This window comes from Orcinus orca, chromosome 10 (genome assembly GCF_937001465.1).
Source record: "Orcinus orca chromosome 10, mOrcOrc1.1, whole genome shotgun sequence".
In the NCBI taxonomy this organism is placed as follows: domain Eukaryota; kingdom Metazoa; phylum Chordata; class Mammalia; order Artiodactyla; family Delphinidae; genus Orcinus; species Orcinus orca.
In genome coordinates, this window is record NC_064568.1 from 19,506,683 (window position 1) to 19,522,482 (window position 15,800).

General features: G+C 43.4%; 1 protein-coding gene across 9 annotated transcripts in view; it reads left to right on the forward strand.

Annotated features, from left to right (window-relative positions):
• The window catches only part of FOXP1 (forkhead box P1), a 502,464-nt gene that overhangs the window by 411,050 nt on the left and 75,614 nt on the right, over positions 1–15,800 (forward strand). For all 9 annotated transcript variants that reach the window (XM_049715811.1, XM_033424880.2, XM_049715807.1 and 6 more), the window contains 2 exons: positions 1,443–1,596; positions 7,026–7,230. In XM_049715811.1, the coding sequence (XP_049571768.1) occupies positions 1,443–1,596; positions 7,026–7,230 (359 nt within the window). The remainder of the gene's footprint in view (positions 1–1,442; positions 1,597–7,025; positions 7,231–15,800) is intronic.

A 15,800-nucleotide genomic window follows, 5' to 3' on the forward strand; every position in this document is an offset into this window, starting at 1 on the left:
GTGAAGCGCAATTAACTTTCTCAGTGGCATGGTAGTAAGTCTGAAATTGCTTGCTAATATGAGAATGATGGTTCTTACTGTAAAATAAACTACATGGAGCCCAAAAGGAAACCACCATTTTTCTCCTCCTTTGAACTTTACATCAGAAGGTCTTGATACATATACCATTTTATGGATGTATCAGATCAAGGTCATGTGTTAGGTTAAGTGAATGCAGTTGTTTGTAAAGTGTAGTTATGAGAAGCTCTGTGAAAGAGTTGTATTGTCCTCTTGGTCGTGAACGTGTCTGATGTTTTGAATAATACTCAGAATTAGGAGAACGTATCTTGTTCTTTTCTTAAAGAACCTTTTTCTTTCTTTTCTTTTTTTTTTTTTTTCCTGGCTCCAGAACTCCCTTCCCAAAGAAGGGTTAATTTCCCTTTCATAATTGTTAGCCATAATGTGGCTAAGACCTCCACCTCGATTTGATTCCTAGCAGATTAAGGATATTAGATAATTTCCTTCTATTTATTGTAATACTGCACTGTATTATCTTTCTATCACTCAGATAATTACTGAGGAAATCTACATTAATTTTTTTGGCTGGAGCGAGACCTGCTAAACACAGGAATGATGTATTGATGTTTTACACAACAAAAGTTTTCCTCCTGTCATTGTCCGATCAACAGAAAGATATTTATCATTTCGCAAAGCCCCTTCTTTGCAAGAACAAAGCGGGCGGGGAGGCAGACCTCGGGGTTTCTGAAACTCAAGCCAAGCGAAGGCATCTGAAGCTTAAAGTGTCCTTCATATTAAACACTCACAGCCGAGTACGATGTTGTTTGCTAAATTATGAATGTGTGTAATTAAAATCTAGTGGCTGTTTCTATGAAAGATTTACAATGTTATTTCATCGTTTGTCATGGCTAATTAACAATATTAGATGAAGTTTTTCTTCTTCAAAGGTCTGATTTTTTCTCATTTATTTATGTCAGAAGTGATAAACAGAGTAGTTAAAAGCTTCTCCCCGTGCAGGCGGGATGGTGGCAACTTGTCCCTTCACACCTCGGAGGTTCAGGGTTCAAATCCCTCCAGACCCGGGGTGGTATATAGCCTGCCTGCTGCTCCTGTGTCTACTTAGACGTTTCAGAGTCTAGAAGTCTACATCTTGGCTAGAAGAACTCAGGCCTTTCAAACCATAGGAAAAGCTGCCTGGATTGTCACATTATTTTCCTATGGGAGCCGGCAGCAGAAAGGGCCCACACCCAGCCCCTCGCTTCTCCTCAGAGGTGATGCGTTCTGTCCCTTTGAAAGCAGCCTTGACCCCGAGCCCTCCGCGAAACTTTAGTGAGCGCTCTCAGTCCCGGCTGGTGACAGTGTGTTTGGAAATGTCCATACGTTTCACCTTCCCCCAGCAGTGGCCATCTCATTTTTTTTTTTTTTTTCTTCCTGATTTCTTCCAGCAACAGCAGGTGGCTACCCAGCAGTTGGCTTTCCAGCAGCAACTTTTACAGATGCAGCAGCTACAGCAGCAACACCTTCTGTCTTTGCAGCGCCAAGGCCTTCTAACAATCCAGCCGGGGCAGCCTGCCCTTCCCCTCCAACCCCTTGCTCAAGGTAAGCGTCGATGACGGTTACAGAAGGCGCTGCTCTCTCTCGAGACTCTGGGGCGGGGGAGGGGGTGGGGTCGTCTTCTTCCAGCTCATCGTGAAGGAGGTTGTCCGTTTAAAACACGCCGATGCACACTCAGAGGCAAAGCCGGATCAGGTAACAGTGATGGACGTTTCCAGGAGCCAGAGCCCTCGTCGGTGCCAAAAGGAGGACCTAGGGTGATCAGGAGGCTTACAGGATCAGAATGCTGCACGTTCTTAGAGTAAGAGAAGGCAGTGCCGCTGTGACCGAGGGAGCATTTTAATCAGATCTTCTCGCGTTTTCAGTTTGGAATCACAGATGCATTTTCTTGAAGGCTTCTGTTAGTCATTTTAAGATGTGTTGTACATCCTGTAACTTGCTCTGTGTTAAATCGTAGTAATGCTTTAGAAATGCCACTTTTTAATATCTAAGGAGAAACTCAGGTTTCTTTTTCTGTAAACGGTGATGATTCATCTCTTGCTGTTACAAAAGCCAAGGTTGTTTTCTGTTGGGTTCTCCCTTTTCTTTCTTTTTGTATTCACCTGACTGTTGGTTTTTTGAGCCAGTTGGTTCTGTACCCGTCAGAACAGGCAGCCTGTCCATCTCCAGCTCTCTTTCGAAAACTGGAGCCCTTTGAAAAGGAAACAAGATTTCATGGATTTAAACATTTCTTTGGAAGAGCCACTGACGTGTTCTTCCAATGGGTGTTGGACGTCAGAAAGAAATGAGTACTCTAGCTGTTTATAGGACGTCCTCTGGGTTTAAGCAACTCTAACTTTCATGTGTGTAATGTGATACACAAATGGATTATTCAGAACCAGCAAGAAGGAAAGGCAGGAAGGAAAGAAGAGTCATGCCGTGTTTTGAAATACAATTCCTCCATCCCGTATGGGGTGTGGTAGATTTCATTTACCTCCTCAAGGCCCATGATAGACTCGGATGTATGTGTATATGTGCCTTCAAGGCTGGTAGCTAAAGCCTTTGGTATCTTGGATCCAGTTTCATTATGAAAACGTTCAGAATATGGAACGTCTTTCTCCCCTCATGGTGCTGAAGGCGTGGCCACGTGTTCAGTAACTTTTGGTGTCAAGCGGAGCCGGTGAGGCTTGTGTGCGTGGAATCTTGATTCTCGAACTGAGTCAGCCACACCCAACTTCTGTCCCTCCTGGGGTTCTTTGGGTTTTGTTTATGTTCTTAGTGTTGAGACCAGGGCTTTTTCCTCCTTTAACTTCCCTCTTGCCTCCCCTCCCCCTTCTGCCATTACTGCTCATCCGCGCCATATATAATCAGCATCTCCGTTGCTGTCAAAATAGAAGATTTGGTAACTGAGCAGTGCCGGGTGGGATGGGGGTGGGGAGCACACACGGGCTAATGCATTTTTGTGCTTGCGAAATGTTACAACGTGCATTAATTACACCTTTGGGTTTATTGTTGGCAACATCACCGGCTGGGCTGACACACCCACTGGACTCGGCGTCCACCTCTCTCATCTTTTCCCACTGCTCCTATACTATTAAGTTTGTGCACTAAGGTTCATTGTTATAGTACATCAGTAAGCTGTCCAAAAGAGGGCAATTGGGCAGTGACAAGACAAGCTCATGTGTAATGTGAAAGAAATGAATGTGGTGATGCATGAAGTGTAATCTCTGCAGTAACATATCAGAGACACCGGTTGGTAATTTACTAGTCATGGCATTGATTGATACGCTTAGCAGTCTGCTCTAACTCTTAGCCCCCGTGACATTAAGACGACGCATATTTACAGTCTAAGGTGGTGCCTTTGTGTGCGCCCGGGATGCATAAACGCAAATACAGATATTTCTCCCAGTGAAGTGAACCACCAGCGTCATTGCCATCTCTCTTGGAATCAGGAGGTTGGTTTTGTCTCCTCTAACCCCTCGCCCAGAGTGGCTGGAGAATTCAGTCGTGTTGGACTACAACACAGGTTTTTTTTTTTTTATCAGAGAGATGATGGCTTAAAACTGATGTCATTATGAGGTTTAAATCAACTTTCTGCTTGCTTGAACGTGGTCACCTGGCTCTGGAGGTACAAGGACAAAAAAAGGTTGATCAGCTCTGTCTTGGAGCCAGTGATACCTGGGGTTGTAAAATTGAGTTCCGTGAACGGTAATCTGTCAACTGTCCCCGCAACATACATTTTTTAAACCTGTGTCTGTATTTTCCTTTATAATGAAGGGGCCAGTTGTCCTGGAAAAAGAAATGTAGCAAGGCACAGGGTTTATGTGTTAAAAATGCTGGTAATGCCCCACTTCAGGATATAATCATCATGGTTCTTTTACGTACCTGTACGGTCTTGGCTAAGTTGCCTTAAACATGCATGTAAATATCAAAGTATATGAAGAAACAGAGAGTAATATCTTGAAGCCTCTTCCCCGCCCCCCCCCCCCCCACACACCCGGAGGTTTTAGGTTATGAAACGGAAGGACTTTTCTTTGGATGTTTTTAGGGCTGTTGTAGGGCCTTCTCTCTGTTTTACATTATTAGCGTGTGTCTGTTTTTCCCTTGGTGTCTTTAATCATCTCATCTTCCTCAGCACCTGTAATCCCATAAAGAAATAGACTTTTAGTATCATTCTGACTTTTTAATTCTTTAAAATGTAAACTATAGCTGGGAGAAAATTACGTGCCTGCTGATGTACCTGTTAATGGATTTGTTTAACTTGGTACTGTTATTCCTATCTACCATTTTTTGGGAAGAAATGCATGCTTTCTGGACATTTGATGTCCATGTAGTCTGATGAGTGACTAGCTTACCTTTGATCTGTCACAATTCTATCATGAGGTCTCGGCTGTCAAATAACAGCATCGTTTGGTAGATAGTATTCATTGAACTAACAGTTTAACATCACTAACAAGGTGTAACATTGATGGAGGAGACCAATTTGACTGCCTTTCTGTGAGTCTGATGACAATGTTCTTCACCGTTATTATCACATTGAAATTTGACCCAGAAGGATGCCTCATTGTCAGTCAGTGAGTTCCTGTTTTATTTACCGTTTCTCCTTCTGGGTGAGGGAACTGATTTGCTAGCCTATTGGACTAGAAGGAGAGGAGAGGAGCATTAATGTACTCGGTGGGCATAACAAGTGTAACAGGGCATTTCTCTTTGTCTTTATTTGCTGGATAAACAGCTTACTCTTGAAACACCTTCAAAGTTCTGCTTCTGTCGAGGGGAAAGTGTTAACACAGTTCTTAGAAACCGTGGTGTGTTCTTCCTTCTTCCGACCTCCCATGCACCTGACCCAGAAATCAATTAGTCTGAGTTGAGAAATAGGTGGCTTGTTCTTTTCATGCGTATTTACTCCCCAGAAAATAAAACTGGGTGTTGACTTGTGTGGCTTTATATCACTGTGCTACCGTCCACAGACAAGCTTATTCACTATTGTTTCAGTTGAATAAATAGTGGTCGGAGGGTCAGCCATCTTCGCAGGTAATTGTTGGTGTGCAGACATCAGCGGTGGCCTGTTAGCTACAGACACACCCCACATGTCACCTCGCAAGGTGTTGGAAAATAATAGCCCAGATGCGGCAGAACCGGACACGGGATTGTGTGGTGACCTTTCCCTTTGTTTAATTTGCCTCCGAGGTTTAATTTCAGGGGACAAGTCATAATTGAATATGCCTAATAACTAAACGCTCATTTGGGACAAAATCCATCAAAATATAATTGGCATTTGATTCTTATGAAGGAAGAAGAAACCCGACTTGGCTGTCGAGGATGCGTTCGAAGAATATCTGACCACTTAATGTATCATTTGAAGCCTCCTTTGTAATATTTATTAATTGCAGAGACTCGGGCGTTTGAACATTTTCGTGGAGAACCGTTAGGAGAGACCAACTGTTTTTGTTAACGCTCCTCTCAGAAAGGCGGGGAAGGTTATTGGTCTGCTGTGCAATAATTTACTCCTCTTTGATATGCAAACGATCCACGGTGAATATAAAAAAATCCTATCAGACTCATTTCACAGTTCTTAACCACTCGGATTCTCTGGAGTCCATCGCCTCATTAGACCAGTGCTCTCCAATGCTAGCATAATTAAAATCTTTAACAGTTTAGCAAAGTAAAGATGTTTGGCTGATCACGTTGAGATGATTATCTATCCATTGTATTCTAAATGACAAAAATAAATTAAATTTAGACCTTGGCATTTTTTATTATGTGTTTCAAATGAATGTAATGCGCACAGCCTTCTTTTTAAATCCGGTACCTTAGGTTTGGTCAGAAACATGCCTGTTTCGGTTACTGCTGTATAGTGAGAAAATGGCAGGCTTTCTAGGATAGCTGGGTTCCAGTTGATTGAAACAATGACCTGTGATCCAGACGTCCAGTTCTAACGCGGCATCGCCTGGTGATGTCCAGGGGCTATGATCTCTTCCAGGTTGTCCTCCTAGGTTGTTGTTTTTGTCGGTTGCCGTTCAGAATATTTCTCTGCTCTGTGTGTACGCACTAGACTATGCCTGGAGGTAGGATTTGGAAATCCTGAGCTGCAGAGGCATGCCCCCAGATTAAAGGCTGCAGGCCCACAATAGTGAGATTGGCATCCTGATTGTATCTCTTCTTGGGGGAAAAAAAAAGCAAGTTGACACCTACTGCCTAAGACCCATGTCCATTCTGACCCCCTTAAAAACAAGAGAACTTTACTGCTCCAAGTTTCTTTCACGTTTTCATTTCATTCTGCAATGGTTCATTAGCATGGATCTAAGAAATGACAGTAATAATAGTGTTACTTGTATAAAAAGTTATACAGTTTTTCGGTAGACACATCCATCAATTAAGCATGTGGTACAAGAAACCAAAATTAATGAGGAAGATAGGTGTGTTAATGAAATAATCATAGTATAATCAATTTGACTGTTAAAAGTTGAAAAGCATTTCAGGAAGACAATATGAATTCATAATTTATGTCTAAAAGTGATTAATAAAAACTGTATTTAATAACAGAGCTATTTGTCATCATTTAAGGCTTAAGCACAAAAATTATTCATTTTGTGGCTCGTGTTGTCATAATAGTATAGTTGAACAAATTTATTTTGAGCCCTTCTTTGTGTCTAAAACTACAGTAACATGTATCTGCATTTCCCACCCCCCCACCCCCCGCCCCGGCGATTTAGAAACAACAGTTTGGATGGAGGCATACAGTCCTTGCAAGAAGTAGCTGTGTTTTGAATCCTTTTCACGGGTGTCTTTTACGTGTGATGAGGGCACTTCAGGGGGAGGACACGTTCGTTCCTACCGTATTTGCCTTAGTTGAGAGGGAAGGAAAAAAAACTGAGCGCACCAAACCTGCTCCCCCCAACACTAGGCTTTGTTTACTGACTCTCTGATTTAATTACTGTTTGAAGAGGACGGAATTAGCTGTTAATTGATTTAATTATCCAATTTGTTTGTTTCAGGCATGATTCCAACAGAACTGCAGCAGCTCTGGAAAGAAGTGACAAGTGCTCATACGACAGAAGAAACCACGGGCAACAATCACAGCAGTTTGGATCTGACCACGACATGCGTCTCTTCCTCTGCACCTTCCAAGACCTCCTTAATAATGAACCCACATGCCTCTACCAACGGACAGCTGTCAGTCCACACTCCCAAAAGGGAAAGGTAGGAACGCCCATCTGAGACGTGTCCAAAGCTGTCTTTGACGCGGAGGGGTGGGTGGCCGGGCCTCGCCATATCTTGGGGATCTCTAATTGGATCCATGTGACTGGAGTGTGCATATAATTACTTCAGAATGTATTCGGTGTGGTGTGGGTGTGAAGCATCTGATTCTTGTCACCTTTTCAACATGGAATTAGCACTTATGTAGATCGAACCTGAGCTTAGGAACTCAGGCAGAGTCTTCTGGTCTCTCATCGGATGGGTCGGATTTCCACGCTTCCAGACCTACTCCTTCTGCCAAGTGCCCGCTCCGTACGAGCTGATTTCCTTGGCTTTAAACGTCTTCGAAGGGAATAGCGTTGTCTGCTGTAGGCTGTGTCGAATCATGGTTTGAGAAAAGGTAGAACGCACACTACTCGGCACTGCCCTCCTTGAAGGCAGGGAGCCCATCTTTTTCATCATCGTGTCCCCAAGGTACTTGGCCTTTTTCTTTTTTTTTTTGGAAACCGTCAGTGAAGGTTTGAGGGATGGAGAGATGGAAGGGGTCCACGTGTGCACACACACACACAAGCACACACAGCCACTTTCTCCTGCCCATGGGACATATGGTAGCATTGACTCAATTTCTGTCTTCCTGTTTGGAAGTTAAGACTTTATATTTTTTAATTGCCCGGAGCTTCACTTGGATGTTACTTGAAGCTGAGGTTGACTGGGAGGTCCCAGATACATCATGTGAGAAGACAGCTCTAAGAAAAGGAAGCTGTGAATCCATGTTAGTCTACCTTAGCACGCAGAACTATTAATTCCACTGTTCAGTGCTTTTCCAAAGTAGAAAGTATATATATAAAACCTTTTTTTTTTTCAGTTTACTGTTTTTAAACTGTTTCCTGTGTATTTCATATGCAGAGTGTCCACCCACAGAAGGAAAGAAACCTCAAAAGTAATAGGTGATAGTAAGTGTCACTTCCATCAGGAAAACCAGATCATTTTGGTTGTTTTAATAAAAGTGACCCAGTGAAAGAATTTTGAATTTTATTTTTCACTTAAGCAGTTACACATATAATTTCATGTATTTCTTGAAATATTGAACCTTAGGAAGCCCACTGATTTAATTAGATGTGTATCTTTATACCAGCAACATTTTATCCATTTAGAGCTTAGTAAACACAGAAAACAGTGTACGAATGTTTGTGTGTATCACGTTCCACCCTAAAAACCATGAGAGGTTTCCAGAGATGAGATTATGTATGTTTTAGCCAAAACTTGCAACTGGCCTTTTAAAATCACTTTAGAGTTTCTGTGGCAGACACAGAAGGACTAAAAGATGCTTATAACTTATTGGTTTAGAAGAGCTTGAAAAACAGAATGGTGGGCAGTCAGAATTCATTTGGAGCCATTGGACCAAATGTGGCTTCTTTTGTTTCTAGTGAGCATAGATTTAGATGTCTGGAGACCAATCTTAGCTCTCGCTTTATAATCTCTTAGAATGCCTTTGTAAGTAAACAAACAAACAAACTAGACCTTAGATAGCTTTTGAAGAAAAGGTTCTAGGCTGTTGTCCTTTGCTCTACTTGCCTTTGGTATCCTGAGGTTGATGCTGTTCGTTGACTGCAGAGGGATCGAATTACATCTTTATCCATAGGCAGAGCAGGAGACCATACGCTGAAAAATGCCAACTGATGCACTTAAGGTATTTGTTGTAATCTTGTCAGCCATTGTGGAGCCTGCACAGATTTCCTGTGACACAGAAAGCTCTCCCTGTTTAGATGCACCATGCTCAGTTTCATTCTAAAAGGTTATGTATCTGGAGTCAGGTAGTAGATTAGCAAGGAGGCGAATAGGAGAAGAATAGCCCTTTTCATGTCTTAAGGTGCATTCGAAAGTAAATGGATCTCAGAGGCAGTCTAATTCTAGGAGAATCAGTTTGTTGGATTTCTCGTTTTATGGTCCTTATGTGTCTGCACAAAAGTTGGGCTTAATCTTCATTTATACTACCTGCCAGCATTCGAATAAGGATCAGAAAAGTATTTAGATTCCACTGAACCTTAATCTGGATATAAAAACAGGCTGACTTTTCCAACTGTTCACGCAAAGAAGCAGCAGCTATGAAATTATATGCTACGTGCTTAACCTCTTGGACCTCTCAGGTTCTATTACCTGGGAGGTTCCTAGGCATGGCTGGGTTAAAACAGATTCTAGTCAGCACATTTTAACCGAACGTAGCAAGTTTGGCAAATGAGTACCTTAGGTTAAAGATATGTCAAAAACTTAACCAACTTAAAAAATTGATCACTAGAAATTCAATTATTAGTTAGCCAGCTTTGTATATAAGGACTTATAATGAGTGTTTTTACCCTCTGAGGGTTTATTTTAAAATCTCGTGTGATATTACTGTTGAAATAGAGGAAGACGGTTAAAAAAAAAAAAAGCTGTCACTATCGAAATATGTTCTCACTTACACAGTGAGTTGTCATTTGTCTCAGGAGTCCCTTGGAGAAGTTTCATCCCTTACTCACCAAGGGCATTTGTGAAATGGATCTCTTTCGAAGCTCTCCCTTGATTTCTACGTGATATTCCCCACCACATCCCACCCCCGGTGCTCCTGGACCTGTAGCGTAGGTTACCAGCTTTAAGGATTCTTTCTGAAAGGACTTGCGGAGTGCTCTGTGTAAAAATTCATCCGGCCACGGTGATATCGTGAGAGTTTTGGTGTGTTTCTCAAGTTGCGAGTCGTCTCCCGATCACGACTGGGCCGCGTGTTTCCATGCCATGTGGAAGACCTCCCCCGCCCCCTTGCATCCTCCGGGCTCCCATGAGCCGCCGCCGCAGCAGCAGCTCTGGGGTTTGGTGAGCTGCAATCTGTTCAGGAGATAAATCATGTGCTTGGCCCGACACTCCTACTCTCCTCTTTAATTTGTCTTACACAAGGAAAATTATAATTAAATCATTCAGGGTAAACCCTTGAGTGTAGAGAAGGGAAAAAAAAAAAACACACTTTGGTAAAGATTGCCAGTAGGAACCCACTTCCCCGTTGCGCAGGGTAGAGACATGTATCAATATTCAGCACCGTCAGGGGAGGAGCGGCCCATGTGATTTGCGAGGCAGTTGCCAACGCTCGCATCAAGGCTTGTTAAGATCCTGTCCCTGTGCAGTCACGGACCTTCCGCGTCGTTAGAATTCGGCACTGGCGCCATGCTTCGTGCTTTGATTTCCTCCTGAGAATTTAATGAATGTTTATTGTGCTGATTTTATATATATATTATATATACCTGTAGTATGTATATATTCATTGGCGCGATAAACCTACCTCTGTTGTCAGGGCCTGAGAGAAGCGTGGTGGGAATGAAGTTCAAAAGGCAGGAGCTAAAGAGAGCTACAGAGGGAAGCAGGCACATTCATACCTCTTACTGTCATTTAATTCCACAGGACCAGGGCGTCATGACTTCTTTGGTAAATAGACAAAACTCCGACCCCGGGATACCTGTAAACACGAAGATAACTATCTCGTTTCCGTAACTCGTCTGACTATCTTGCTTTAGGAAATTCCAAGTTTTGGTGTGGGTAAACAAAATCAACGGCGTGCAAATGAAACATTTATTAAAATGCTAAATTTAGTAAAGCCCTTTGAGCTTCTAGGATCAAAGCAGCTATGTAAATACAAATAGCAATTACTACTTAAGTAATTGCCTGAATTAAAATTCTATCACATTATATCATGGTGCACTAGGGAAAGGGCAGGGAACTCTCATTTAATCCATTTTTTTCTCTGTGCCAAGCAGCTGGCTAAACTCTTACCTTTGGAGGGATGTCTCATTTTAGCCACGTGACTGCTGGGAAACAGCAGGGTTTATTATACCCATTTTACAGGTGAGGAAGTTGAACCATCAAGATTTAAATAAGTGACCTGGGGTCACAGAACTCGTTAGTGGCATAGCCGAGATTGAAATTCAGGTCTCTCTTTTACTTCATAAAACAGCACTTAGAGATTCCATTCAGTATAGAAGTGAACACTTAATTATGACAAACTAAAATCAGTGCTCCTAAAAGAAATTTTGAAAATTCAATTCAACAACACGTGTATTGACTTAAAATCCTAGAGTTCCCTCTGTTAAGGTGGATACAGATAGTTCCTAGGCGTCTCAGGAAGGGAGGGTGGGTGGAGAGGATTTGCAGAATGTAAATCATTTACGGTCTGAAATGGCACATAAAGAACAAAAATGGACCCCATGCAGGATTTGCACACAGGCAGATGCAAAACAAGCCTCTCCCTCCTTTCAGTGTATCCTGACTTTCCTTCCTGCCTTATAAATCTTGCGTTTCCTCATTGAACACATCATCTGGTCTCTATTCTGTTTCAGCTGTCCTTCTGTAGTCCATGTCAGAGATAGGCCTTTTTTCTGATCCTCCCCAGCTTTTTGCTTTTAGTTCAACCACCATTAGTAGATGTTTTATAACTTGAATGTGTCTCAGATGCATAGCTCTTCTAAATATTTGTTCCAAGGTTTTCCTTAAGCATTTGGTGAAAGGTTTCTTTAAACTCTGGAGAGGTCCCAGGTTGTGCGGCCTCTTCTTGCTTTGAGGCTGTCATATTCTCAGAATCAGGTGACCCACGTAGGGCACCTCTCTCTCTCTTTCTCTTTCTCTCTCTCTCTCTCTCTCTCTCTCTCTCTCTCTCTCTCTCTCTCTCAGGCCTAACCTGCCTTCTGTCCCCGCAAGTTACCTTCCTTTTCCTTCTCATCTGTTGACACAGCCCTGTGTATTCCAATTGCTTGCGATTTCCACACTTCCCAGCTGGCAGCTGCCTTCAAATAACCCCTGAAGGTTTTTGCTTGGCTCGTGGACTTTCAGACAGTTTCACTTGATTCACAGTCTCTGTTTTTGATTTGTGGCCTCTTGACATATTGCCGTGGATTTGACTATATAACAATAACATTTGTGTTGACCAGCCCTTCTGTTTTCAAAAGGCAAGGGACTCTGAGTCGTGGACATGCTTGGTGTTTCGTTTCCCTTTCTTTCTTTTCTTTTTTTTTTTAACTAAATCCTCTGTTGATGAATAAATATTGGTGCTCTTGGTTTCCTCACTAACATTCTAGAAGCTTGGTTTCAGAACTCTTCTGGTTACACAAGCATTTAGCTTTTGCATATTTTCATATTCATATTTAGGGCCTCTGGAGCCAGAAATTTAAGTAGTAAGCTCTAGGTCCTGTGACTCTGAATAGGTCTTCCTCATTTCAACCTTTTTTTTTTTTTTTTTTGTAGTTTGAAAATCAGATCATTTCTTTTTTATTTCTTTTGATTCGAAGCACTTGAGCAAACTAGCGACCCCAAATCTTCCCTCCCTGTTAGATTCTTTTGGAGAACCTGCAGTCACGTTGTCCCAGATTGTCCTCAGAATTCTCACTGCTACTTCTTGCCCATCTAGGTTGAGGCGTTTGATCTATTACACAGGTCAGCAAATTATGGCCTACCGGCCCACTTCTTATTTTGTAAATAAAGTTTTATTGGAACACAGTGAGGCTTATTCATTTACACAAAGTCTATGGCTGCTTTCACACTACAATGGCTGGCTTGCACACCATTGTAAAGCAATTATACCCCAATAAAGATGTTTTAAAAAAAAAAAAAAAACAGTGGCTGGCTTGAGTAGTCACAGCAGAAAGCATATAGCCCACCAAGAGTAAAACATTTACCATCTGGCCATTTACAGAAAAAGCTGGCCGACTCCAGCGTTAACCATCAGACCAGTGTTTCCCAGATTGCCTGATGATAATGTCACAGGTATTTGTTAAAACATAACTGCCTCCTAGGCCTCTCCTGTGAAGATTCCATTGGTCTGAGATGGGGTGTGGGAATTTTCTGTTTGTCGTGCCTACCCTAGATTCTTGCTCCTCGAAGCCTGTAGATCAGCAACTTCAGCACCACGTGGGGGCTCGTGAGAAATGCAGACTCTCAGGCCCCACCTTGGATCTTCTGAATCAGGGTGTGCATTTTAACCCAGTCCCCGGGGCCTTGACGTGCCCGTTCAAGCTTGAGAAGCACTGCAGGTTAGCATGCTCAGCTGACCTGGGTGTGGGCGCTGCTGGAAAGAACAGAGTTTTCCCCCCACATGTTGATGATGCTCCCAGACACGTTCAGTCCACAGAACCAGTGGTTTGCCATTCCGGTGTGAGCCAGCAGGGTACAGGTACTGCTACTGCTGGAAGGAATCAGAAGCTGGCATGTGATGGTGATGATCAGGCAGCTAACTTTTATTGAACTATTACTTTGTGCCAGTCACAATGCATAAAGGACTCGACAGAAGCGTTAATAGTGATTTTCCCATTGTATCCTCACGACAACCCTGTGGGATCCTGTTCTCTTTGTACAGGTAGTGTTGGGCCCAGAGGAAATTTATAACTTGCATGAGCCAACCAGCTAGTTAGGGACCAGGCAGGGACTGGAACCAGGGTGCCCCCGAGCCTAAAGTCCTTGCAGTGGCTGCCACGTTCTGCTGGTTCCCAGATGGGAACCACTCTGCTCATCAGAACCACCTGGACTCCACCCCAGACTCTGGCTTACAGCCTCCAGGGGATAGAGCTTGGGGATCAGAACCAGACCGTAACCTTCCAAGGTTGGGCCGTAATTAGGGAGAAGCCCCACGCGTTTCTCTGCGGCCCATTCTTCTCCCCCGCCGCATCTTTTTGCGAAGAGGGAAGGCAGGGCGCTACACACAGGTGATGAGAAGTGGAGAATATAGAAAGCAGGCGGGGCATGTCCTGTCAGGTGTTGTAGGGACAAGAAAGAGACAAGGGTGCAGCCAATAGCAGAGGCCTACACTCAGGTGCTGCTTTCTGCCCCAGAGCAGACCCTTGGCAGCGTCAGCTGTCCCACGTCTATCTGCAAGGGAAGTCGCCTGTTTAGGACAAAACTGTCCCTGCTTATGTCGGAAAGACGGTCCTGGGGACATAGCAACATTTCATGCCCCAAAGTGCTACTGGGTGTTTGGCGATCATCGCGTTTAGAAGAGCTGTGATCAGTTTCCTCTTTCTGCTTGAAACCAGTTGCTTCTGGGTTTTAGAAGTAGAAGGAAAGCTTCTCTTAGGGTGGTGTGCCATGGTGCCGTGTCACCTCCCATCATTCCACACATTCAGGGAGGGCAGAGGGAGCACACCTTGAAAATACTGCCACATCCTGGGGGATCAATTTATGGATTTTCTTGACTGTTCCCTTCATGGGGTGATGAAAAGAAAAACCCAACTGTTATTTTCAAACAGCTGTTATGTCTTATCTCAATAAAATGCCTTTTACCATAGCACAGCATCATTAGACCCTATAAATCTTTTTCTATTTATTGTGTTTAAATGATAAATACTTTCCAATAAAATGACATCATGGGTCTGGAGAGTCACATTTGTTTTACAAGTTTCTCTTAAATTCGGTTGATTTTCATTTTTTTTCTCCCTTGGGATACTGCCTAATATGAATCTCAACCATGGGCCATTTCATGTCCAATGTCCCAGATTTCTCATGAAAAATCAGCTTTGAACCCCCATTTTCTTTCATCATGGAGGTTAGTCATTCTTTTCTGATGAGTTGCTCTTGCCGATAGGGTTTTTCCCACCCTCTCCCTTGGTTGGCACCCAGGTATTCCATAGGTGCTCGCACTTGTGTGGAAACACCTAATATACGTTAGCTTTCTTAGCGTTTATTCCATACCAAGGGTGGAAAGGAAAGCACACGACAGAAGAACGGTGAGGACCCGTCTTTGGGGAGCTCTGATGGCATAGCCTGTTGTACTGGCTTTTGCCCTTTTACCTGTAAAGAGTCTGGTTGAAATGTACACTTTACCCCTTGGACTAACTGAATAGAAGATTTTCTTTGGTGGCTGTGGACCCATCCAAAAGCGGAAAGGGAGGCCAAGGGTCAACAGAACGCTGTGTGACTTGGAAAACTCCTAGTGGCCTTCTCGCTTCAGTGACAGCTAGGAGTCCCGTGTTTTTCAGCCAGCGATGGGGCCCAGTGAGGAGGAACCTATCCAAGAGGCTGAAATGGAAGGCACGTCCTTTTTTTCAAGATTTACCAAGATGCCATTTTGCACCAGGGCCACCTGGCAGCCTGGCTCTGCGGCTCTTTCCAAGGGAGGCACCACTGTGCAGACCTGCTCGCTCGGGTGATACAAGTGAGCGGCCACACGTGCACGGCCGTCCTCACTTTCTTTCTTCCACCCCGCTTTGTGATCCGTCAAGGCCCAAGTATATTACAAAGCATATTCTCCTCATTAAAACAATAGTGGAAGCTCACAAAGGGAAATTGTTAATATGTGTTCCAGCTTGTCATTTCTGCCTGTGTGAATAAAGCAGATAACCGTTCCTCTGGGAAACTATTTCGGGAATTGAGCAACAGATACGCTAGCCAGAGAATTCTCCTAACTGTAATTTTCCTTTTTGTGTGTACTCAGAAATAACATCCTGCTGGGCTCCTCCGTGCCTCTGCACAGACAGAGCACAATTGCCACAGCCCAGGTGGTGTGACTACGGGACAGTCCCCTGGGCACATGTCGCCAGGACTTGTACAGCTAGTTCAGTGTCTTCGTC